The sequence below is a fragment of the Parasteatoda tepidariorum genome, chromosome 2 (assembly GCF_043381705.1).
Source record: "Parasteatoda tepidariorum isolate YZ-2023 chromosome 2, CAS_Ptep_4.0, whole genome shotgun sequence".
Classification (NCBI taxonomy): domain Eukaryota; kingdom Metazoa; phylum Arthropoda; class Arachnida; order Araneae; family Theridiidae; genus Parasteatoda; species Parasteatoda tepidariorum.
This window is the reverse complement of record NC_092205.1, coordinates 1286834-1314702: the sequence shown is the minus strand read 5'-3', so window position 1 is coordinate 1314702 and position 27869 is coordinate 1286834. Positions and strand designations below refer to the sequence as shown.

Sequence of the window (27869 nt, the reverse complement as noted above, 5' to 3'; positions counted from 1 at the left end):
TGCAAGCATTTCAACTAATAATTTCCTTAAAATAACGGAAATATTCAATAAATATTGGATAATTAATTGGATATAAATTTAATTATAAGTTTTAAAATTATAACTGGCTAAAAAAAAAGTTTCGGAGCCTCTCTTACTCTACTACGGAACCCTAGGATTCTGCTGTACCCCATTTGGGAACAGCAATTCTAAGCAATTAATTTGACAAAACGAAGAATGTATGATTAAAAGTTTAAATATATTTAAAATTTTAACAAATTCCTTTTTGTTCTGAATTGAATCATTGCTTTAAAATGAACTTTATTGAAACCAATATATGATACAATTATTTTGTTTCACAACTCAATATACAAAATTAAGAGTTTTTTTAATATTTTCAAATTAATTTATTTATTCATTTAAAATGTACTCCTATACTGGATAAGGCATATAGAACCCGCCCCGCCCCCATTGGGGCGAACGGAGGGGTGTCCCACCGTCGCGACAGTACCTATAAGGACCGCCATCTGAACACCAGCGTTGTGCTCAGCCGATCGGCCAGCTCCACCCGGGGCATTTATTTAAAACCAGAAAATACAAAAGATGACAACACACAATAGTACACAATCTTGCTCCGTGATCTCCGCCTTATTATGCAAGCTTGTTTACAAAATTAAACACACAAAATATAGGTATGCTCCGGGAGGGCCGCCTTATAGTCCTAAGGTGGCCCTTCCGGAGCATACCTATATTCTAATACATTAATTAATATATTTTATACATTAATTTATTTATTTTATCCTATACTGGATAAAATAAATTAATTAAATATATCTTGTTCTTAACACTGTTTCACTCACTAAATTTTACTTAATAAAATTGTAGTCTTATGGATGTAAAAAATTACAAGCATAAGTGAAATAAAAATTTTGCATTTGGAATTGCTTCAACATCTGTGTATATAGATGGAAATATAAAATATCATTGTTATTTACTTTTACTTCGCAATTCTTACATTATAAATCACAAAATAATTTTGAAATTAGTAGTTAATTATCAATCTACTAGATTCCCAGTAATATATTAATAATTTAAGTATTCTTCATTAACAAACAGATTGAAACCGAAAGATTCTAGGGTTGACTGTGCTTTTATTTCGACCATTTATTTTTCCTTCCATATTGTCAGTTTAGACATGTGATTGCTGGAAGAAGAAATTATCTGAAATTTTTGTTCTCAATGTGTAGTTTTTTTCTTCTTCAAGGTTTTATTTGTTTTTCTTTTTGTACATAGAAAATAAGTAAAACACCATCATTTTTTATGCACAAAAGTAGCATTTATGAAATTAAATTAAATAATTTATAAAATTAAGTAAGAAGTTTTTTTTTTATTTAATAAATTTTTTCTCATCAACACATAAAAGAATTTATATATTGAAAAAAATGGATATTCCTTAATTTGCAAGTCGTCAGTGCACTAAAAAATGATTTCAAAACCGTAGAATATCAGCAATGACTGAAAAATAATTGATGATAAAACCACTTCTATTTACGACGAAAACACATGAAGCGGACGCGGCAGAAAGAGATTAATTGAATGTACATTTCGAGAATCGAGTGGTGTTATTTATAATATTGTATTAAAAAAATTGAGTTTTGGATAAATATGCATAAATTAGCTGTTAAAACTGCCAAAAAATTGATTAGAAAGACGTCAGAATTATTGTGTACAATATGAATTTCCCTTATTTAATAATATTGGAAATTTAAAAAATCATGTGAAAATCAACAGCAATAACTGCCCAAAAAAACTGATTGAAAAGCGACATAGCGCAAATCGAGCATGTCAAAAAGTAATTACTGGAATGTGCGATTCGAATTTCTCGTCGTATGAACAAATCGGGATTTAAAATATCATGCGGATATCAATGACATTAACTGTGAATAAGTCAATCGAAAAAAACAGTGGCATCATTACATCAAAAAGTAACAGACTGAATTTTNATTTATAACGATAAAAATATCTTGCAGAAAGATATTGGTTCTAATTAGGTTTGTCGCAGAAAGTCAGAAAAAATTCTGCCACAGGGATCATGCATAAAAACGCACAATGTGAAGTAAAGCTGGGAAAAAAATTTGGCGTTGAAAACATAGAATTTTTAAGAAATGCACCCCTTTGATGATTAATGATGCAAGAAAAAAAACTTTTTTATCATAAAGTTTTAACTGATTTGAAATAAATTTATTTAACATTTTATATATAAATTTTTTAATTTGTGAAATTTTACTCAAACATACCAGTAATACTTTAAATAATGCAGGGCAATGAGATAAGTCAATTTTCATTAATATTTTGATACTAAATTCTACATTTTACAAATTTTTTTCTGACAATGGCATTTTAAGCAGTTATTGCTTTATTTCCGCATTGTTTTTAAAATCTCAATGATTTAATACGTCTTTACCGTGTACCACAAATTTTGAATCACACATTTGAGTAATCCCTTATTATAGTGACACATTTTTTTGATTATCGAAAACTCCATCAGAAATCCAAGCTGATTTGCCAATATCTATTTTGGCAGCTATTGTACAAATTTCTATATGGTTTTAAATATCTCAATATTTTAATGCGCCATTATAATATTCGGAGAATTCCAAATTACGCACTTGAGTAATCATTTTTCAACCCACTCGATTAGTGAAGATTCTGTAGTAAATCACATAGTTTTACAATCGTATTTTAATCAGTTATTGCCATTGCGAATTTTCATGGTTTTTAAAATCCTAATTTTTTACTGCTACTTTGTTTTGTTCCGCTAATTTCGAATCACTAATTTGAAAAATAATTTTTTACGCACTGCAATTATTGACGACTCACCAGTAAACCGACATTTGCATAATCGAATCGATCGATTTCGTAATGTTTTTAAAATCTTGATTTTTTTAATGCTACATATTTTGTGCAGGAAATAGTGAATTGCGCATTTGAGGAATCACTTTTTGATTCATGCGAATTTAATGCCCTCATTATTTCTTTGCTCACCATTTCATCAGTTATTGGAATTTCTGCACAGTTCCACGTGAATTTCAAATTGGTTTTAAATAAGCTTTTTATGACGTCTGTATTCCTGACGATTTCATCTCTTATACACGAATCAAAGAGTTTTATGCACTCTGAAACAGAGTGTGTGATTTTTCTGCCGATAATCTTCTTACGTGAGACAAGAGAAAAAATACGTATCTTCTTCGCTTTGAAGTGAAATGCCACCATAATCGCAAAACTCCATATTTCATTCCGTGATATCCAAGTTTCCTTATATTGTAGCGAGAATCGGATAAATCGCAAACAACAATTGAAGATCTGGTAAAAGTCATAAAAAAGTGAAGGATTTGCAAACCTGTATAATAAGGAATGAAAAAGTTTACGGGTTAAACGTCGTAATAAGAATTTTAATAACCACAAAAAATCAATTGCATTAACTGCGAAAGGAAAAAAAAAGGATCTAAACAAGGAATTACAATAGTGTAGAGCGTGTTGAGACGTGACTACTGAAATGTGCGATTGGTAATTACTGTGTCATAGTTTCATATTTAAAATTAATTTGATCTAATTGTTGCTAAATAAATAACAGGACATATATATCTTATTGATTAAGTAATTCTTCCTTAAAAATTGGAATTTTCAACAAACTTGCTTTGAAATATAAGTTGTTGTTTTTTTAAAAAAAGGAGTGAAAAAAATCCCCCCCCCCCTACAAACGGTCTTTTTGCCTTTTTGGAAATAATATAGAGATTATGAATTTTATATTTTTGTGTTTGCTTCTCTTGTTCATTAATTCTAGCCGAAGTTATTATGGCAAATTTTTTTTTCAGTCTCGTTTTTTCGTAGTTTATCCGAAGTTGTGTTTTACTGTAACAAATCTGCGTTTAAAAAAAGTCTTTATCACACTTAAATGAGACTCTAGGAAGAAAAGAAGAGGAGGGTGCTGGTAAGGGTTAAAAATGAGATTTTTCTTTAATAGTGAAATTTAAAATTAGATTAGTGAAACTGTGAGAAAATTTTGTAAGAAATTATTGATTTGAGGAAGTCTGCGAATAAACAGTTTTGACTTTCGCCGAATTCTGTAATTTAACGGAAGAATTACATGCCTGATTCATCTAAAGGAAAGTATTGAAAAAGAATTTGAATCCAAAATGTATATCGATTAAAGAATCGTGTTTAAAGCTTTAAATAATTGTACATTTTGACTACTTAATTCTTAATTGATTTATTATTATTTTGCCCATTTGTGTTTTGAAATTAAGAGAAAGAAGTTCAGGAATCTAATAATAAAGTAAAAAGAATCGCAAATAAAAATGTTACTGTTCGAGTAATAACTTTTTTCTTTTTCATGTTGTTTCCTTTTTTATCATAATTTTAAAACAGTCCTTTCCTACATATAATTTTGCTTTTTGATTTAAATTTTATAGCTGGTTCAACTTTCCAAATATATGATCTTAGAAGCCGTAAATGCTTACACAGGTGTTCTTTGACGTATTGTGTTCACTTTTGGACTTGGATCAACTCATCTACTATAGTAATTGTATCAGATACTTCAGTTTATCATTGGTATTTGGACAGAGGTAATAATTTGTTTGTGAATGGGATTTTTACTCAGACTTTTAGAATAATAAAACTGTACAATATCACAGATAAAACTTTAATTATCAAGGTTAGCTAAAAATCGTCACGATTTATTTAAATTTATAAAAAGAATTATGTATTTGAGTTAATAGTTTGATTTCAGTCAAAAAAACAAACTATTTTTTTTAATTACCACACAAAAACCACAAACTATTGGATAGTTTAAAAAAAATTGCTTTGTCATAGAAAATTTCATAATGCAGTGCCGTTTATAATGCTCTTCCTAATTGTAAGAAGCTATAATGATGAAATTCAAAAAATGGGATAGAAGTAACAGGTAGATAACCTTTAAATAGCATTGTCAAATAGCTTGTTTCTCTAACTGATCTCAATGAAACCCTTACAACATATTTTTTTATATAAATTCCTATTTAGAGATTAATCATACCATATTGGGAATAGTATGACAATAGTTTAATTTAATTATTAAATCTGTAAAATGACTAATTGATGTCAAGCCTAGACCAAGAATTCACCTATCAAATACCTGTGAAATTTGATAAAAAAAAAGAACTTAAATGGTTTTAAGGTTTATTTCTGTTCTATTCCTTGTGTATTATTTATAATACCCATTTAAATAGTACCATAAAATACTGATTAAGACCCCCCTGAAATTAAGACGAAAAATGAGGGTTAACTGGGAAAAAATGCAAATTTTTAAAGATTCATAAAATATTTTAAATACCATTGATAGATTTGTTTCCCTAGCTTGTGTTTCTCTTTTTCAGTGGATATAGTACTGATTAATGTAGACCCTGGACTAAGAATTCTGAAATCAGATGCCTGGAAAATTTATGAAGAAAAAAAAAACTTTAATGATTTCTATATTTAGTGGAAGGTTAATTTCTTCTGCACTAACAATGTATAGTGCCAATTTGAAAATAGGGTGGGAATCAAAATATTGGCTGAGGGATTTAATTTATTTATTTGAATTTTGTAATTATATTTTTTGAATGAAAACTAGTTTTCGCAATTTTAAACATGTAATAAGATTGTAGTTGGAAAAAAAGATAATTTAATAAAAAATTTTAAGCTTCCTTTTGTAACTCAAATGAGCTCTCTATCTAGTAAACAAAACAAAGTTCTCGCTTGTGACAAAATTAGAAATGAAAGAAAATGTTTCAAAAATAATTTTTCATTAAAAGTTAAATAACTCACTTGAAATTCTTGGAAATAGATCAATAAATAATTATTCAGTACAAAATATTTATTAATTTATTGTAAAAATTTAAACAGGGTTAATTGAATATAGCCTTGTTTAATTTGTAGTAATAAATTAATAAATGTAAATTAAAATTTTATACAAGAAATCCTAGAGAATTTTTTTTACTTACGTAGGTATTTTTTTTTTTGGTTTGATATTTATTAAAGTTTTCTAAAAGTTGTAAAGATTTAAGTTTTCTGGACTGCAAAGGGTTTAAAATGTGCATGAAGAATACACTGAATTTTAGGTTAACTTTTATTCAGACATTAATTTTTTGATTAGTGATTGAAAAATATATAATGTATACTATTTAATTTGACATAAATTTCCTCTAAGATTTAGAGCATAACAAATTATACTTCTTTTTATTATAATTGATATGCAATTTATAAAACTATACAGTAGTACTATATATTTATCTATGCATATAAAATAATTATCACTGCTTGAATAGTAATTTATTAAAAATGAAATACTAGTGTGGAATAAAAGAAGATTAATATATGATTACATTTTTATAAACCTGCTTATATCCTTTATTTTTTCTCCAAAAAGTGCTAATATTTTAGTATTAAATAAGAATGTGGTCTTTGAAATAGCATATAACTCTTTATAAGGAATCTTTGAATATTGGACAGATTTGATACAGGTGGCATTTGTAACTAATTGTTCATAAGTTAAGCCTATTTTTATCAAATTATTTAGCCGTATTACATTAAATTTTAATTAATTTTAAACTTATCATATTGATGCAGACCCTATTTTTGTTGCCTAACTGTGTAGGTTATTTAATCTCTTTGCATGTTTAGTGCTTTTTTTAATCTTGGAAAAGTGACTTGAAAGTTTACTTGATTCTGAATATTCCAATTTAGAAAGGATCTCTGAATATATAATAATCTTGTTTTATGGTTTATTGAATAATAATTATGGGTTTAATATTTAAAATTATTTTTTTATATAAAAATTATTAAGCATATTAAACTTTTTGTAATAGAAAAGTGTATTTATTGTTTATAAATTTATTGTATAATAATAAATGCAATTTTATTTTTCAGAATGCCCAATGCCAATAAAAATGTTCTGCCTGGATACTAAGTTAAAAAACTCACAATTAGTACGCTATGTCTCAGATTTTGACATGAAATGGTTTGCCCTCACAGGTTTAGTGGCTGACGTAAGTTGTTTCTTTATGCAAATAATTTTTAGATAAGAATTAACGTCTGAAAGATACAATAAAAATCTATAATTCACTAGTTTTTTTGAATTATAATGGTGCTAAATTTTTACTGCAAAATTATTTGATTGCAGATTTAATAGTTTTTAATACATTATAGAATATTGATCTGCTATTATTAAGTAAAGTAAACAGGCAGTTTCTTTGAATATGTAGAATAATGATTTATGTCTGAAATACATTTTTTATATAAAGATTTGTTATTTACTTTGAATCTTAAGCAATTGCAACAGTTTTTTTTTAGAAACATAAACCAATTCAAAATATATATACAAAAAAAGATGAAAGTATTATTCAAGTATCTAACATTTTATGGAGTGAAAAAAGTAATGTAAACTAGCAATCAGTAATATTTAGTTCTCTACAACTTTGTGATTACAAATTAATGGAAATAATCTCTTGTTTAAAGCTTCAGATGGTAGTTATTTAATTTAAATAAAGCAACTTTATTGATTGTTATTATTTTTTTGTTGTACAATTCTATTACAGGGTTCCCACAGTCCTTAAAATCTGCTTAATTTTTATTTTGAAAAATAAGGCCCCTTAAAAGTGCTTAATTTTGGTACAAGATTTTTAAAAGTTGTTAATTTTTCAGCGTGACTATAGTTACTAGGAGTAATTTTTCAGTAAAATTTTTTTAAACAAAAAGTTGTTCTTTAATCACCTAGAATTAGACCATGCATCGAGGGTAGAGCATTTTAGAGAGACAAGTTACTTTATGTTATTATAATATTATATATTATGAAATTGTAATATTATTTTAAAATAATACTTACGTTATTGTAAAATTGTTTTTTTTTTTGAATTTTATTTATTGATTTTCTTTTTTAAGAAAGGTAAATAATTGGCACTGTCACTAGTGCTATATATATATTCAATGATAAGCAATTATACTATTTTTAAGATCCTTAATTTTTCAAAAAAGTTCTTAATTTAAAAAAAAAAAATGTGCTTAAAAGTCTTTAATTTTTGCTTTTTTAAAAGAGTGAGAACTCTGTATTAGTTAGTGCAGAGGTTCTCACGCTGAGGAGCAACATTTAGGGGAGGATTTTTTTAAGTGAGCTAAAATTATATGATCCTGTTATTAACAAAATATATTTGTTATTTAATATTTTTGTTGTAAAAGTCTTTACAAACAATTTCAACTATTTGATATTTTTTTATCATTGTTATGCATCATGTAGGTTAAGTATTTTTTTAACTCTTTAGGACAACCATGTTGTTGGTGTGACACAAATATTTTCTGTTGAGCGCAACATATGCCAAAATATTGAAGCACATTGTGTTTGTTTCACTTCATACCAATTTAAGGGAAATGCTCAGCCATCTTGTGTTCTAGTTGCTGCATCAAGAACTGCTGACTTACCAGGAAAGGTGGTTCATTTTCTTTAAACTTATCAAATTTGATCAATCAGAATTCATTAGTGCAATCAAAAGGGAAATATTACATTTTTTCAATTTTCTTAATCATTCCCGTTGCATTAGAAGTGTTCACTGCAGCCAAGTTATAGGAAATAAATGTTTTTTGAATTTTGCACAAAAATTAAATGTTTATGATAAGAGAAATGTTTACAATAATTCTTGTTTCTACTATCAACTTTTATAGACATTTTTTGGCATAATGTCAATGATAGTATAATTTTTTCAACCTAAAATTAATAAAGTGCATAGTTTAGAAAACTAATTATGACCTAAATATAGAACTTAGTGGCAGCTAAGCGGAAGCAGTGAAGCGACAGCTAAGCAGTGAAGGAACACTTGTTCCTTCACTGGTTTTTCATCGTTTGGTGATCCAGTGAATAAACACCCCTTATCTCAGTACTTGATTATGCTATGGTGCTTTAAAAAAAATAAAACGTAACTTCAATAACTATATTTTGAATTCTCTTTTTCACAGTGAGAAAAATAAGACTACTACATGCAATTAATTCCACTTCAAACATATAAATACAAACACTCACCTTATAATTTTTTCAAAGAAACAAGGTGTTACAGAGATAATAACAAATTCAAAAATTTTTCCAGAGAAGTCTATTTGACCAGGTAATCCAAAACATTGCTAGATGACTTCCTATTGTTTGGCAGTAAGCTATTGTTACCAATCAATCTAAAGAAAAACTTTCAAATTCTTATTTTTAATCAATATATATGAAATGTTCCTTCACTGGTTGGTTTACCCTATTCAAACATGATGTTTTAGTCTTTAGAATCATTAAAATTTTATGCATTGTGTAAAATTCAGGACATATAAAATATCCTTCTGCCACTCATCCTTTTCAATTTTATCTTCTTCTGCTTTGAATCGCAAGTACTACATTTTTCTAACTGTAACCATGTACAAAACATTGATTATTAGTCTTGGTTGGTAAACATGTAACAAATTTAGTAACTAGAAAATTCTGATTTCTTTCTTTCAATTTTTAAAATTTGTATGTTTCCTGTTAAAAATTTGTATGTTCTTCTTACAAATACTTGATATTTTTAATTTCATACCTGATTTTTTTTTTGCTAACATGGACATTTAATTGATTATTAATGTTTAATGTAATTGTTTATGTAAAAATTAAAACATTTTGTAAAACAAGTTTAATTGGAACTGAATTTTATGAAGGTTTTTAATATTTTCTGAATATAAGTAAGTTTTGGATAATAAGTAGGGCACCCAGTTACACATTAGTCCATCATATTTAGATCTAACCTTGCTTTGAAGTTTTCCAAAAGTGACATTTTAACACCAAATTGTTTCATAAGTTTCTAGAATTTGTACTGGATAGCAACCCAGAAACATCTTATTGTCTATATGAAAATCCTGGTATCTTTCCCCAAAATCACTGCTCTGAGCAATTAGGAAAGGTGGCTTATCATTATATTGCTCTTTTTCATACTTTAGTGAATGTTTCATAAAATAGTAAATGAAGACAATATACACTTATATAAACAACCAGATAATATAATGTAGGCTATTTTCCAGTTGCAAAAGACCATTGTATCTATATTTACCCAGAAAAACGTATGCAAACATTAACTGCTGTAAGAAACAGTAGCTGAAAAAGAGGATTTTCTGAGGCATCGATTAGAAGTGCATTTTTCTCCTTATATGATATCCTTTGAGAAAGTGGGACAAAAATAATTTGATAACTGCTCAGAAAATGTTTTATATGAAACTTTCTTGTTATTTTTATGTTAAATCATTGAAGTTGTGCTTTTTTCAAACGAATTGAACATTCAAGATTGATTAGATTAATATTTTTTTTACAGTGCCATTCATTAGCAATATCATGGATAATATATGTGCAAGTTAAAAAATACTTTACTTCCAAAATTTGTTTAATTGACATATTTTAATTGGTTAAAATCGTTTAATATAAAAATTGAATGTTATTTTTACAGCTTCATGTTGTAGAATTAGGACCACATTTGAGTGGAAACTTAGCTTATACTTCCCATACTGGTGTTATTGAGTTTTCAAACGAATGGTATAGATATGATTTTCCTTCTTCCATACAAGTAAGTATTATTTTATTTGGGAATTATACTTTTATTACTGTACTATAAATTATACTACTGATTTTTTAAAAAAATGATTTTTATGCAATAAATAATTTCTTTTTAAAGGTAGTAAATTTTTTTAAAAATAATTTCAATAAAGTTATTTTGTAGATGGATATCTATAAGTTTCAGACACCAAAATTATTTAAAGTGAAATAAAGACAATAATACCTTTGGTTTTGTAAAAATTGCAAAGAAATGAATATGGATTATAAGAGATTATTCTAAAACGATAATGAAAGAACTTTTTTGTTCACAAACTAAACATCTGTTGTAAATTTACTTTTTGCAAAATAGAAAACGATTATTTTATGTGTGTTACAACTGCAACAATCTGATTCGTCATTATATACTGAAATAATAGATCCATATTTACTATTTTTATCACAATTTTTTTTAACAAAAAGTAATTAAATAGGATAGTTAAAATTAAAAACATTTTATTTTAAAAGAACAACCTGCTCATACTGAAGAGGGAAATGTTTAAAGTTCTGAATTAGAAATATTCAAAAATAGGTTTTGGAAATTTAAATCTTGTATAAGCTTCGAAATATTTAACAAAATTAATTAATTTAATATAATAAAATTAATAAATATAGATTTGAAAAATTAAGTTTCCTTTAAAACAGTTCGAAATATATTTTAAGCACACAAATTTTTGATTGCTTAGTCAAATCCTGTCATTGTGTTGAACAAATGTTAGTAGTAAGTAGCAAACATTTTCAAAACACTAGCAGATTTTTATTTAAAAAAAATAGCTATTTAATTATTAATGATTTTCTCTCAAGATAAAGATTGAAGTTATAGCCCCATATATTTTATAAAAATACCAGTCATGTTTATTACAAATTTCATTGCTATTTAAGATTAAAAAAGTTCTTTTTTTTTTCTACCAATAAAAAGTGTAATCTAATATACTTCAAAAAAAAGTACATTTACTTGAGTTCCTTTATAGATTAAAAAATATAAATTACTCAGGTAACTGCACTTGCTTAATTCGTATGATATATAAACTTTGTGATGGTAGTTCCAATAAATTTGTCCTTACAAGCTGTCATTATGTTTTTAGGAATTGTTTCATCTTGACTATCCCTAATTGCTTTTATAAATGTGATAACACAATTCTCTTCTAAGTATCAGTTTTATTTCATTCGATTCATTTTAAATTATTGTATGTATTTCAGGTGAGCTCCAAGTTGGGTCTTGTTTATATAGTCACAAAATATGGTATCTTGCATTTATGTGATTTAGAAAGTTGTACTACTCTTTGTAGCATAAATATTTGCACAGATGTCATTTTTGCCACTGCCTTTAACAAAGAAACTGAGGGTATAATTGCAATATCTAGAAATGGACAGGTAACTTTGATTATATCTATCCTACATTGACATTGCTGTAATAACGAGATTGTAGTTATAAACTTTTATTTAATATTAAACTTATAAATATAAAATAGTATTTAAAAAAGCTCTTTTATAAGAAGGAAGGTAACTTGGCTGGTGGTTAGCCACACATGCTTGTTATGAAAAGTTAGGGTGAAATGATTTTCCATTATAGATGCAAGAAAAACAGAAAAATGTCTTGCCTTTTTATATAACATTGTCCAATAAACATCAGAAATTTTTTTGTCACTTATCTCACTTTTTTTAAAATTTTAATTTCACAATTCCCCCCCCCCCCNAATTAGATCCCCCCCCCCCATTTCAATCAAAAGAAAGATTTCACGTTTCCCCAAACCCGTAATATTACAATCCTCTTGCTCTAGTAAAGAAGAACTATAGGTGGGACATAGAAGAGGATTGATACTTTCAAAAGAATTCCTCTTGAAATGCAGGAGAGCCATTCACTGTACCGAGGAATGATTTTAGTCATCTATCTTAAGTTTTGTTTTCTTATCTGCTGTGGAGTTGCAGAACATTAAATTTTTTGTATTTCTCCTTGAATTGAATTTCTTCTTCCTGTATGTGCTTAATAAGAGCATAATATTGCATCATAGAAATTAAGCACTCTTAAAAGTTCTAATGTTACATTAAAAGTGCATAAAAGTTTTTTTCTTCCTAAGAAAAAACGTAAATAAAATGTTTACTTTTAACCCATTGGCAAAATGGGTGTTGTTTTGGGTTTGATGTTGTGCGCGCCTTATTTGGACGCCATCACACTCTTCAACTCTGTGCATGCGTCGTCTTTGCATGCATTGCTATGGTGACTGCTACTGTTTGATAATTTTTTTATAATTCTTTTTTTTTCTCTTATTATTTAATTTTGTTATGCATTAAGTTGGTGAGTTTATTTATGAGATATGAGACCAGAGATATGAGACCCATAAATACTTCTTGAGTTTCGAATAAAAGAGAATTTCATCATTTGAATGATATTTTTGTTTTTATTGTTTTAATTAATTAATCAGAAATTCTAACCTACAGTTCAAAATAAATAGTTTTCAATACTAATTCAGGTGAATATCGCAAATAAAGAAGGTAAAAAAAAAAACAGACAAAAACCATTTTGCAAATGGGTAACCTCTAATCGCTGAAAGGTGATTACAATTTTTATTTTTTTAGAATTATTTTTTTCTCTTTTCAAAACTTTGATTCTTTTTTAATACAGTGTTATTATGTCATGCGAATTTGAGTAATCTCTTTTTGACTTGTAATTTCACACAGTTTGATGTTTTTTTATATTATTTTTGATGTCAGTTGTTATTAAGAATTTTTTCAGTCCTTTCTATGTGGTTTTTCAAATTGTGCTGTTTTTTTACAATGTTATAACACACGAATTTTAAATTGGAGAATTTCCAATTGATTCACTGTAAATTTACTTGGTTTTATAATTGTTTTATCAGTCAAATGATTGACAAAGTTCTACAAATTTTTTTTCTCCCATGGTTTTTTAAAACTCCATATTTTAATTAATATAATGTTTATTATGTGACATGTATTTCAGTAACAGCTATTTGTTAATGATTTATTTGGAAATCTTTCTTGAACATATTTGATTTCTCATAGTTTTATTTCCAGTGTTTCCCTTAGGCGCCCAGGTGAAATTTAATAATTTTTTCAGCCCTTTCCTTTTAGTTTTCTAATACGATGTTATTATTACTTGCCGTTTTCACCTTAAAGTTAACTTCTTCTACACACTCAATTCAGGGCGATTACATTGTAAATTAATGATTTCCGACAGTTTTTGCATTCAATTAATTTCATATTAATACGGTGTTTTATTTTTGATTAATGCAATGTTGTAATGATTTATTCAATTGTTAGTGACGACATGAGTTGACAATTTGTTAATGATTTATTCAAAAATCACTTTTAACGGTTCCATCGTGATTCCACTTTATTTTTCCCTGAGAGTTTTTTCACCCATTTTTATTTTATTTTTTAAACAATGTTATTTTATATGGATGTTTCGAATTTAACCCCTTTAGGGCAATGACGACATGTGTCGAATTTCTTACATATTTCCAATTTTGATACTTTTAATACGATATTATTTTATATTTCATTAATCACATTTTCCCACATTCGCTTTGCACCATTTCTATTGTAAAAGTACTTTTTTTGCAATAATAGTTATTTAACGTTTTTCTCAGTTCTTCACATTGTATTTAAAAGCACATCGTTTTTTAACTCCTGAAGAGAAGCACATCTCAATAAATGTGTATTTGCATGATAGCAACAATATTTTTGTTGTGTACTTTCACTGCTTCTTTAATATAATACTTTAAGCCATAACAGCTAAAGTCAAACATGCAACTTTTTTTTTAGTTGGGAAAAACTAAAAAATATTCTTTATGTAATTTTCTTTTAATTAAAAAATTCAATAGCAGTAAATTAAAGCAATAAATAGCTACAACAATAAATGTTTCTAAACCAAATTTTTTCCTTTAAGTTGTATATTTTGAAGGTTATTAGGATGTTGCCTGAATATTAACACTGTTTTCAATTAACTATTTATCCTTTTTAAAAAATTTTAGTCACTTTTTTCACTACTTTTTCTACTATGACCTGCACTGAGCCCTGTAATTTTTATCTCATTATAAACATATCATTTTTGTATTTTTAATTTTATTTTTATTGGTCGCTTATTTTTATACTTTAGATAAGTATATAAACATATAAGTGTACGACACAATTCTATAAATGTAAAAAAGGAAATTTGTTGTTAAGAAATTTCAATAACTAGGCAATAACTTTTTACATTATTTCTTTAACTATTTGCTAAGAGACTAAAATTAATTTGATTGTAACTAATGCTGCAGAAAATTTTTCTGGAAATAATAAATACTTAAGTGCATTAACTAAAAATTATTTTAATACATTTTAAGCTGTTCGTCATATTTAGTAAATAAATAAGTTAAGTGAAATAATGCAAAATTCCATAAGGTTTTTGTTTTAAAGATCTTCTACTGTAGTGTTTATCTGCCCTTTCATTGTTGCTATCCCTTGATTCTCATTAAGGGATATACTTGCATTTTGTTTATGCATATGATTGATTTTTTAGGTACTTTCTGTAGATTTGAAGCGAGAACAAGTGCTGAAATATGTGTTAGAGACAACAAAAAGGTTTCATATTGTTGAGCGACTATCCCAAGTTTTAAAAAATGAAAATTTTTAGTTTGTAACTTTTGCAATTTTGACTACTAGATTTTTCTAGTCATTCAAACACATTTTTTTAAATCTTAAGTCTGTACCTTTTTGAAGAAAAAAATAATTTTTATGAATATTTTTTTTATTTTACTTTTTAACTTTTATTTAGGAAAAAAAAGATCTTTTAAGAAGGTTATGGAAGCTCTTAGAGTTTTGAATAATGCATAAAAAAGTTAATTGCAATTCTTGCTTTAATCGAAATGTAAAGGAAAAAGACTTGCTCATTATCTCTGATAAACTGATAATTTTAGAAAACTATGTTAATATTTAATTACAAAATTAATAATTTATATACAAATAGTTCAGCAATGAACATTTTTATTATTAATCTTTCTAGGATTACAAATTGGTTTCTAAACAAAATGCACGATCCATATTTTTGTCTTTAACATGGATGATTTTGACTCTCTACTTGTTGATTACTTTTTCTCTTTTAGCTTCTCATTTACTTTAGCGCACACATTCATTTATCTTCTATTTCATTGTCTCTCTTAATGAAGCTTATTTATTATGCTTTTTATTGTTACTGTAAACAATACAGATTTCATATATTTATTTGACTAAGCTTTTTATTTATTATTATTTCAATGTACATCTATTAGTGTTAATTTATTTTAAAGTGTAGTAGTAATTTGTAAATACATACTGTTATTAAAATATTTATTTTTTTATTGATTTTCTTGCTATATATTTTTGAATAAATGTTCTTTCCTAAATACTATTGTTTGAAATTTTCTTTTTTTTAATAAAATTAATATTAATCAACGAACTAAATGCAAACCTGTATCGGAAGCCCTTAGGCTTCATTGTAACAGATTATCTTAACTAATTCTTTTATTTCTGGGATGGCACTTTCTTTGTGCGACAGAATGTGGGTTTTAATTACTAAAGGACATCATCTGATTTCTTTAACCATATTTTGATTATGACATGTTTAATACTGTGTTCCGTGAAATGTTTTATTAAGAGACTTTAAATTATTTTAGTAAAGTATTGTCTCTGAAATTATTTTATTATTTCAAATAGTATATTTTACACTCTCAGATAAAGGTTTTTGAGTTTTGTAATAAAGGCTGATTTTATGTTAAGATATTTGGGGTATTTTCATTAACAATTCTTATGATTAATAGAATAATATTAAAACTGGTGATAAATTTTAAGAAAGGAATTTTTAATAATCCATATGTTATTAGAAAAAAAATCATTTAATCAAAAACTTTAAAAAAAATTATTGAAAGACATGATTTATTACATTTCCATGTTGCAATCAAAATGCCTCATATATCTGTCATACTTTTATTCTGTGATAACTCTATTTTAAGATACAATTTATAAATGTCAAAACTTACTGAACAAACATTTTTGTAACATTAACTTTAAGTGTTATGTTTGAGTATGAAAAATAAAGCATTTTTAGAGCAAAAAAAGTATATGCATGAATGCTTTAAATAGATTTTAATAAGATGAAAAACTATACAACAGATTAGTTATGGTATAGGACTGACTTTTAAAATATTACAATATTTTGTGTTGACAGCTGTTAGTGATACTGCCTGATACTGTGAGTGCAGTTAATGGTAGCAATATAAAATGTGTGCCTGTATCCAATTTATTTTTGGTCTTGTAGCTAAATTAGAAAATTAATGGTTGCAGTTATATTGGAAATTGGAATATTTAAGATGTCATATCAAAAAAGGCTAGAAGTTGCATTAGTCATCAGTGTAACTGATTTAATTTTAGTGCACTGAGTTCAAAAATTAACAATTGCAATTCCTTACAATATTTACCCAGGAGTATCAGAAATAGGAATATTCATGAAAGATATGTAAAAACTGAAAATCCATTCTTTTTTTGTTACATACTAGAGGGCTCCTCCCCTTGCTCACTACAGCTCGCCAACCCCCAATAATTGCTACTCAATTACATTTTTGTTCACTTCGCTAACAAAATTAAAGTAGTTTTCCTGGAGTTTAGCTGGCAATTTTTCTGCGTCAACATCACAGAGAGAGAATATTATAGGATTGCGAAATGCCTTATTATCAACATTGTGAACTTATCTAAAGCAATTTTAATACAAATAATATTATAAACTTATATAAAGCGAGGAAGCTATATTATTTAACACATTACTACTATAGGGCATTAGTAAAGCACGCGTGGCAGAGCCTAACTCGGGTAGACTATATTTGAGGGTGCCCCTTGATTCTCGCCAAGTTGTGATTGCGGTTGATCACCAAGCTGGGCGATGTTGAATCCCAATCGTGATTTTGATTGGTTTAGATTTTAGCGTTTTTTTTTAAATGTTTAACAGTATATGTAATTTCAGAGGTCCGTTAGTTCTACGTTGAATACTGGCTGGTTAGTTTACTTTTGCTTCTGGTCAATAAGATCAAAGGTATGTTGGCAGTCATAAAAAGGGACTTTAGAAAAAAATACCATCGCAAATCCGGTACCACAGACGCCATTTTCAATTCGTATTTCGCCGAATTTATGTGGCGATGGAGGTACACAGATTCTAGTCATGATAAATTTAGACAGTATCTAACTGCTATTAGAGAATTTGGTGCACATAAATCTGAAAATATTCCAGCTTAGCGAAGAAGTGAGTTGTTTTCTTCCTTTCCTTTTCTTTCTGTGCTTACTCCATTAATTTTTGTTTAGATTCAAAATGCATTTTATTGGATTCATTAATTTTGCTCATATCGGGTTCATTGCAATTTTATTATGTTTTGATGTTTTGCAGCACTTTTGTTGAAATTTTCTAATGTTTTATTGAAATATCATTATATTTTGGCAGCCATTCCTGTTACCACGGTGTTCTGCGCAAACAGGAATGGCGCCAAACATAAGTCGCCAATTTCGCCAAGGGGCACCCTCAAGTATATTTTTACCCCTAACTCAAATCATTGTTGATCTTATAGGATGCTGGACGCTCCCTATATGGTGCTTCATCTCCCCCCTCCCCAATAATTTAAATTTTAAACTGAAAACAATTAAAACCTAATGAAAGAAAACTTTAAAATATGGCAAACAAATTAAAACATGTAATATTAATAAGTTAATGCTGAGTAATATTTCAAAAGCAAAAACCATTGCAAGTAATTGCCCAATTAACTTCAATACTGTCAATTGACAAAATATTTTAGTTTCAATCAGACAAAAAGCAAATTATGTAATAAAAACATATGTAACTGAAATTCGACAAATTAAATTAAGCAATTTAATTTTTTTTTTTTGTCATATTGAATACTAATAAAAAAACAAATGCAAAATGAAATAATTATGTTATCAATGATCAATAAACATTTTTGTCTGAATTGTTATAAAAAATAAGGTGAAAACAATAAAATTAAAAATTATTTACAATAGATCTCTGAATATTCACAAAACCTGGCTATGTACATTTTTCATTGATTTTTCTTTTCACATCATTTTGTGTATCACTTTTATGCATTATTTTCAGAAATATCTCAAACAAATATGAACTGTTAATTAATATTTCTGGCTGAATGATTCTTTGAAAGTAAATAAGAAACAATTAAATGTAAGGAAAAACAATGATAAAATTAAAAATTATTTGCAAAACCTCCTTATGTACAACATTTTTTATCAATTTATTTTTCATATTATTTGTTTCCATTTAAACATCTCGACTCTTCAACGTTTCTTCGCCGCGCATTTCGGTGTCGCGTATTGATAGCACTACAATTATTTTCCCGGTAATTTTGTGCTGCTAAATTATGTTCAGCCCTATGTCGCTGTTGATATCGCCTAAGATATTTACGGCGATCCATTGTTTAGAAAAGATATAAGTATTTTAAAGTAAACTCTGTTCAATATATTTCACACATTCAATACAAAATGAAAATCGCAATAAGATTTAGCTGGTAAGTTTAGTTGTAACATTTCTGCACACAGCATTATTAAAAATTGTTACCTTTTCACACACATGCGTTCTCAATTTTGATTGGCTGTTTTGTGCGTTACTAACCAGAAGTCTTCTGTGATTGGCTATGTGTTATCATTCCACTCTCTTCTTATATATAAAGAAATGTCACTTAAAGCAAAAATAATTTAGAGATAAGTATTTGTTTAAAAATTATTATACACTTTATTTTATACAAAAAAAAAAACCACGAGCATTAAAATTTTTTTAATGCAAATATTGCAATTTAAAATTCAGATCAAAAATAGATAATGTTAAAAAAAATATAGAATCATACTCTATATAGTCTTCAAATTATTTTTTTTTAATGAAAATGAAAAAATTTTTTAAGGAAAAAATTTTAAACTTCATTTGGAAAGAAATTGCTATTTTTTATGCCTACCGTTAATATAACGTAGCAACCAATTTTAAAAATACAAAAAATATTTTACAGTCATAATAAAGAAAATGTTTTATTAGCACATGAACATGATGTCATGTGGCCACATTGTGATAGTAATTAAACCATGCAACATGAAGAATATTGAATTAATATTTGATTTTTGAAAAAAAAATTCTTTAGGAAAAATGTTAACAATCATAACAAAAGTCATGTTATGTAGCAAGCTTCTTCCACTGTATCATTTAATGTGAATCCATCACCATAATGTGAGGATTGGCTTAAACCTGAAGGTTTTAGATTGCACATTGGACATAATTGATTTCTAACTGTTGAACTTCGCATCCACATAATTAAGCTACATCTTTCTCCAGATTTAATGTTCAAAACACCATGTAATTGGCATCCTCTATGTAAAAGGCCATAACCTACTTTTGGCTCTATTAGAATACAGGTAGATTCAGATATAGGTTCAGAATTCATATCACCAAAATATAATTCACTTCCTTCAAAAGTTTTTCCCAAACATACATTTAAAGTAACCTGAAATTCAAAATAATGAAGATTTCAATGCAAATCTAATGACTCAATTTTTCAGAAAATTATATTTGAATTTTGTTCATAATTTTTGTTGACTTGGAGGATTTTAAGCTGAATTAAACTTTAGTTAATTTTTCTTATTTTATTGCCTATTATTTGCAGAAGGATTAAATGTATCATTTAATGCCAAATGAAGTTTGTATCCAATTAAATATTTAAAATAACATATACTTAACAAAATCAAACAGTGCTAGAAACAATGTTTTAAATGAAAATAACATAATACTAAAGGTTACTATAACTAAGATTTGGGGAATCCAGTCCTTAAGTAGATATCCTCTTTAGAGATACTGAAAAGAGAATAATCATTAGGAAAATTAAAATTATAGAACTGGCATACAGTTACAAAATTGAACATCAAGTGGTAAATATGAACAGAAAAAATTATAAAAAAATTTATTCATTATTGATAAAAATACTGATAGATTGATTTTATTGGTGAAGTTTAAAATTATAAAAATAACACTCAAAATATAATTAATGATAGCAATTAAAATATTTAAAAATTGATTATTTGCTGCAAAACTAGGATACCAGTTTACACTGTAATGCTATTCTTTCATATTATCAGTGCTTACAACTTTATTATATTTCAGAACTTTAAAAAACATGAATGCAATTTTTTTTTTGAAATAACATATTATAAAAGTTTTTACTTCACTATTATCATAATGAAATCCTAGATCTGTATTTTGATCACTTTTATACTGAACAGAAAAAAATTTATGAGAATCCAACTTCTGGCCTCTCCATTCCGGGAATAAAACTTTCACAAGTGGATCAAGATAGTCTTTTCTTAGTACCAAAGAAAATCCATCATGGAATCCAATATCATCTAATAAAACCTATAAATTTTTCAAGTAATTTTTGTATTAATGTAATTTAGTTAATATGAAATTAAATGTAACTTTTCAATCAAATAAATTGATACCTTATTATTTGGTAGTCTGTTAATTATAAAACTAATATGCATAAATGAACTAATATTTAAGATTATACTTAAATTAAATGTATCTAAGGAATTGAATAAACGTCACTGAATGATTAAATGTGTCAAAAAATATATTTAGACGTTAATGACTAACGTTATATATTTCATCCATCGATTTGATTCTAATTTTGCCTTGTAACTTTTAGGATCAAAAATATTAGACAAGGTTTGTAGTTATCTTGATGTTGTACTTACTTTTAGTTTTGATGTCCCTAAATTATCATTATTTTTTATATATACATATTTGAATCAAATCATTGAATTTTATATATATTTGAATCAAAAGTATTGGATTTTTGAACTTTTTATTTTAATTAGTAATGCTACTAGAAATCTAAACTTCAATTATTTCCTAATAAGGGACTGTCTGGTTCAAGTATTTAGCCTTACCACTCATTATTTAAACTGTATTGGGAATTCAGTCATTTTATGAAAAAAGAAACTCAATTAACAATTTTGTATTATCAAATTAGGGATTATTATTTTAAACAAATCTTGTGGTGCAGTTTCCTAATATTAATTCATCTCTTTCGTAGGATTTTAAAATGATCAATCAACATTACAGTAATCATAACATAGAGTTTTTAATTGATTGATTGAGGGATGTTAAAGAGGCATTCACTATTTAAATCTCACTAAGAATATTGAAACCAAACTTTAAAATTATTTGCTTAAGGAAATCTCTCAGTTACAAATTTTAATTATATATTGCTTTGAGGGAATACTAACTGATTAATACAGATTTAATTTTTTAATGCTGCAAAAATTTTCTATACATTGATTTGAAACAATTTTAAGTTGTCCAGAATTTATAAAATTATTCTAGAAAGTTTTAAAACTTTTTGTTCTTAACAAAGTAATTCTAATATTAAATTTTTTTTATTATTCTTTTGTGATAAATTTTGTTTTTATTACACTTAAATAGAGCAAATTATATTTTTTTTAGTTAGGTTACTTTTTTAAAATTAGTATGGTATAAGTATACTGTACCACAAAATGTCCTGGTTTTTTATTTGGCCTACTAGAAAGCCTGTATTATTAGAATATTGTAATTATTAATTTATGTAAAAAAAGATGCATAAGAATAATTTTAACTCTTCTGAGTTTTAAAATACATTAATATATCAATTAAATGATATTATAAAGACACTATAATTGAATAATTTTGAATTTATAAATCGACATAACAACATAATTTGAGAAACTACAGAGAGTTGTGTTGAATTTATTGGGAAAAAATACTTACATATGTGACAATTTTTCATTTATTTAACTGCCACTTTTTATGATTTTAAAGATTATTTTTCTTGACGTTTGATTCTTTTGATATAAATTTAATTCCAAAAAAGTTTTCACGACCAAGACACTTCAATGTTTGAAACACTCAATTAGTAGAGGGTTTCAACCTCTAAAGCAGTGTTTCCAGACTTTTTTTTTCTTCCCCATACTATAAATGATTAAATTCTCTCTTGCTCCTTAATCATGTATGCAAAATTTCTTGATTAAGTTTTTGCTCTAAAACTAATCAGACAATTAAAATCTGTGACATTATGCACATTTAAATTTTTGCATAATATTTTAAGATATAACCTAAAACATAATAGGGGTATTTGATTTCAGATAAATAAAGCAAACTTACACTTGAATTTTCAACCATATAATCTAACTTTCATAAGTAAAATTTAGGAAATAAATGGGATCTTTGAGCTTGTTCGTTGAGTTTCTTGAAATTTGGCTCCAAGAAGCCATCAAACACTCAAATCAAGAGTAGCATATAAAGCTTGTTACTATATTTATTAATGCATACGATGAGAAAGCTCTCTCAACGAGCTTTGTATTAGTGAAAAATAATAAATAATTGGCTTTATTCTTACAAAATTCTTTTTCTCTCACTTTTGCTCAAAAGACAAAATTTTTTTATCAGACTGCAATAGGAATTGAATGAAAACTGAATCTAACATTTCTTTCAACTACTGATAATTTTTGAGCTTGTTCGAAAAATAATTGGTGGAAGGATTTAAAATCCTATTATTATTATTCCTTTTTAGTAAATACTGATATGTATACATATACATATATATATATACATATATATACATATATATATACATATATATACATATATATATACATNAGCTATATATATATATATATATATGTTTATATATATATATATATAAGAGAACAACTAAGTTAAGGTTTCAAACTCTGAATCTAACCGTGCTCAAAAAGATATGAATGTAAAAAGTTTTTAATCTGAAATTTTATGCTAGAAGATTTTTAAAACAAACATTCATACAATTTATTGTAAAAAAATATTGTGCGTGCTGATGTTCATGGAACAATGAGAGAATGTCTCATTGTTTATCAAATTAAATCATCTCCACTTCTCAAAATCCCTTCCATATGATAAACTATGGAACTACTTAGAAAGTTCTGCTCTCTGAGAAACATATTTTTCTTTCAAAGTTTGCATGAAATATTTCTATTGACACCTTCACAGCTTGTCATAATGTAATTTACTTCCCACAAAATAAATTGTTTTCCTTATTTAAAATTGAAAGGATAGTGAAATTATTTCAGTATTGCCACTTTCACAGGCAAAGGAGCATTTCCTAGCTTTTTGTTGTGTTATCTTCTGAATGTATGCTCTTGCAGATAAAATATTGTGAGGTCTAGCACTACACATGAGGAAAGGACTCCACCAAATAAATGCATTCATTATGTCAATAGAGCTTATTGTATAGATGATAACAATCTATTTTTAAAAACATGTGTTAGTTGTGTTCAGAGATAATTTCTTTTGTACTGAACTTTGCAGCTTCTTACAAAAATACAAATTCGTAAAACCTCTCAATATATAATATATAAATTTAAGGAGTGTTAAGAAAATGAATTGGTAAAAGCTGATAACTGATATTTTTTGTATTTAATAATATATAATATTAAAAAGTTTTTAAAACAAAATTTTGAATATAAAATAATATTTTTATTCTATCAATATAGGGTTCAAATATATTATTAATAGAAATGTGTATAATAAAATATTGATAGAAATATAATATAATAAAAATCCCTGTTTTTCTTGTTTGATTTTGGTAGAAACATATTTTTTAAAATTTTCAGTATTTTTATATTTATAATTTTATTAATGCTTCAATGAAATTTTCGAAAAATTTTTTTATATGTTTCTATGAAACACATGCATGTAACATTTTGCATACTTCTAAAAGAAATGAAGGTAAAAGGTTCTTGGAGAATTTTTAACCATTTTAAATACTCAATGTTTAAGAGCTTCTGAAAAATTTCTGTATATCAACAATTTTAAATTTTGTTTTATGTGTTGCACCATTGAGTTAATTTAAAGGAAACAAAGTAAGCGTTTTTGTTAAACAAAAAAATTTTTACAGTTTAAATTTAATTACATTTTTATTTAGTGTGAATCCTTGACCTGAAATTGTTAGAAAAATTTTATGCATTTATAGTAAAAAGTTAGTTTGATCAGTATAAATATCAAATACAGAAATATTACCATATAAACTTCCCTTTGCAAATTATTAGTTAGCACAAAGAAATTTCCTGTGTTTTTGTTTCTCTTTTTTACTTTTAAATTTTTTTAAAATAAACATAAACATATTCATTAAAAGTAAATGTCATATGATTTTTTTCCTTAGAATCAAGTAACATTGACTATCAAATATTCAATTTGAATTCTCACAAATGTTTTGATGGAATGCTTTGAAGTGCTATAAAAATATTCAAATAGCATATTGTACAACTAAACAGTGTTACTAAAATGACATTCTTTTACTATTGAAAACAAAGTTAATTTCAATGGTCTCAAAAACAGTGATTAAAAATAATATCAAAACACAAAGAAGTCTAAAATAGTGAGTTTTTTCTTTTCATAGTTTCAATATTTTTAGCTATAGAGAGTAATGACTTTATGATTAGAATTCAGTTAAAGCTAAAAGTAACACGACAGTCATGATACAAACCCCATTTTTATTCATTGTGTTGGGTTGTTCTTTTGGCATATTTGATTCATTGTAATATTCTAACTCTTTAATGATCCTTTGGCAAAAGTTTTCATTAAATATTGGAAAACCATAAATTTGTTTTTCTGAAAAAAAAGTGTTATTTCATTAGTTAACATAAAAAGATTCATCAACAATATAGTGTTATTAGTGTACCAAGTTTAACATTTGTTTTTAATACCTATTTAAGTAAATTATATCTAGTTTATACTCTACCTACCAACTAGTTTATTTCCCAAAACCACATGAAAAAAGTTTTCGCCTTCTAGAAGTTTCAGAAAAAATGAACATAACTACAAATATAAAATGAGTCCCAGTTAAAAACTAAAAAAGAATCAAGAAAAATATCAACAATATTTTATAAGTTACTCAATATCTCTTAACATAAAAGGCTTTCTAATTATAGACACAGTGTCTTCCAAGATCTTTAAAAAAAAAAAAAAATTTCTTAGTTGCTAACCATTTTACACTTCATTTAAAATTGTTCTGGGTTCTCAGTCAAAAATAAAATTGTTTTATTTTCTCAAATATAGAGTGGCACAATTGCTATAGTAATGCTATTTCAACAAGCTTTTGTATTCTTCCTTGATTTATTTTGAAACTTCATTTACAATGAGTAACAAATGCTATCTCACCTTTGGAAATAACATCTAATAAGTGAAAAATTTGTTGAGAATCTGGCTGATTCGTTAATTCAACAAGTTTGGCGAAAGTTGGATGAAAATAATCTTCCTAAAAAAATTTTTTTTTAAAGAACTGTTGACACTAGAATCATTAATGAATCAAATGGCTTTTAATTATATTTTCTTTAAAAAATATATAAAAAAAACTAACAAGATAGTATTGAAAAAATTATAAATGCAAACTGAGTAAATAAATACTTTAAACTCAAAAGATATATGCTCGGAAAAAAAAATCCTCCAAGCTATTTGAGTTTTATATACAAATGATATGAAAATAACAGTACAAAATTTAATACTGAATTATTTTATTAAAAAATTTTATTAATTTCTAAGCTAAAATAAAATATAACCTTACTTTGAGAGACTTATGAATAAGAAAATGAAAAACAAAACAAAAATGCAAATTAAATTTAACTGTAGTTTCATGGGATTATTTTGTTCCAGAAATAATTTTTTATTTACCTGAAATTTTGATTCAATTTGAAATATCATAAAGAAAAAGAGAATTCTTTTTTTTTTTATTTACCTATAACTTAACCGTAGCTGTTGTGTATTTTTACGATCATCATTTATCTTGTTGTGTGCTCTGAGCTTTTTACTTTTTTTTTCTTATTGAAGTTTAATGTTGTGTTTTCCTATTCTAAGATTATTTCCCATTTTATTATATCACATTATTCCATTCTTATATCAGGGATATTGTGATCTCAGAACTACAATCGCCAAGGAACTATGGTATAATTAGTTGATTATCCATATAATATCGTCCAAAGGTTTAATTATATGAGCATTTTGCTCTTAGAAGGAAAAGATAACATTCTCTTATGAAAACGAAACTATAATTTTATCCCAGCACCCTGCCAATTTTAAGACTATGTCAACCATCATCTATCAAAAGGTACCTCAAGATAGAATCAAGTTAACATGTCTTTATATACTATAGTGAATTGGTTTTTAATATTTATAGTGGTAATTACAACACAATACCAAATAGATTTTAAACTTGTAATTTAAAAAAAAAAAACATGCAGATGTTTACCCGAGGTGACTACGAGTCATATCGTTCGAGTTGGTCACTTTCAGTGATGTTTTTTTAAATTTTTTTTTTAAAGTTTCTCGTGGGCCGCTGTCCGAAAGTTGCCTAGACTTGGCGATTATTCTGTCACAGATCACGCCCCCCTTATATCCACGAATTACCAAAAATACAATACAACCAAACATTATTATAAAAACCAAAGAATTTTACGAATGTAAATTACTGAAAAGGATAGTTACTAAACCTTAAACATCAATAATGTTATTAATTTTTAATATAATACAAACCTTTATCGAGTACACAATTTCATCTAATGGTCGATAATTCCTTTTTAGGTAATTTCTTCGATCGACATCGTTTTTTTCTTTTCCCTTTCTTCTTTTAATTTCATCTGTAATCTTAAAGGAAACAATTTATAAATTACAAAACAGTGCTTGTTAAAAATTAATACTAGTTCAGTTGAGAAAAAGCTGAAAAGACATACGTACGTTTTTCAGTAATATTTCTTTTTTTGACTCAGAATCACAACCTAAGTTAGGCAAAATCTAAAATTATAACATAAAAGGAAAAATGTGTATATATATAATAGCTTTCTATACATTATGTAAATGAAATAGTCTGATAAACAATTACGTTGCCATAATCCATGAAAAACTTCTTGTTATCAAAGTATTTAAAATGATATTTGTATTCTTTTATATATATATTATGAGTGAAATTACAGCCACAATTGTAGAACTTCATGATCGCACCACTGCTTGTAAACAAACAATTCTTTCAGAAGCAGACGACTTTCTACTAAACAGTTACGGTGCTCAGTTATTTTTTAGTCACTGTGCGAAGAATTTTACTCCTAGCGTCATTCCTCTTCCGCACTGTCTTGAATGCCCGCCGTTTTA

The 27869-nt window shown here is 26.5% G+C and overlaps 2 protein-coding genes across 3 annotated transcripts in view; one reads left to right on the top strand and one right to left on the bottom strand.

Moving 5' to 3' along the window:
• LOC107451919 (clathrin heavy chain 2) overlaps window positions 1-16728 on the top strand; it is a 31682-nt gene extending 14954 nt beyond the window's left edge. For both annotated transcript variants that reach the window (XM_016068174.4, XM_016068161.4), the window contains 6 exons: window positions 4452-4604; window positions 6925-7043; window positions 8313-8477; window positions 10494-10610; window positions 11837-12010; window positions 15156-16728. In XM_016068174.4, coding sequence (XP_015923660.1) covers window positions 4452-4604; window positions 6925-7043; window positions 8313-8477; window positions 10494-10610; window positions 11837-12010; window positions 15156-15269 — 842 coding nt within the window. In that variant the 3' untranslated portion in view covers window positions 15270-16728. The remainder of the gene's footprint in view (window positions 1-4451; window positions 4605-6924; window positions 7044-8312; window positions 8478-10493; window positions 10611-11836; window positions 12011-15155) is intronic.
• A 2955-nt stretch (window positions 16729-19683) lies between these two features.
• Window positions 19684-27744, bottom strand: LOC107451900 (2-oxoglutarate and iron-dependent oxygenase domain-containing protein 2; the record flags this gene model as incomplete). Its single annotated transcript, XM_016068136.4, is given in 7 exon segments — window positions 19684-20169; window positions 20883-21071; window positions 25216-25340; window positions 25890-25986; window positions 27258-27368; window positions 27459-27515; window positions 27604-27744. Coding segments are annotated over 7 exon segments (1023 nt in total). The 3' UTR covers window positions 19684-19836.
• Between the last annotated feature and the right edge of the window lie 125 nt (window positions 27745-27869).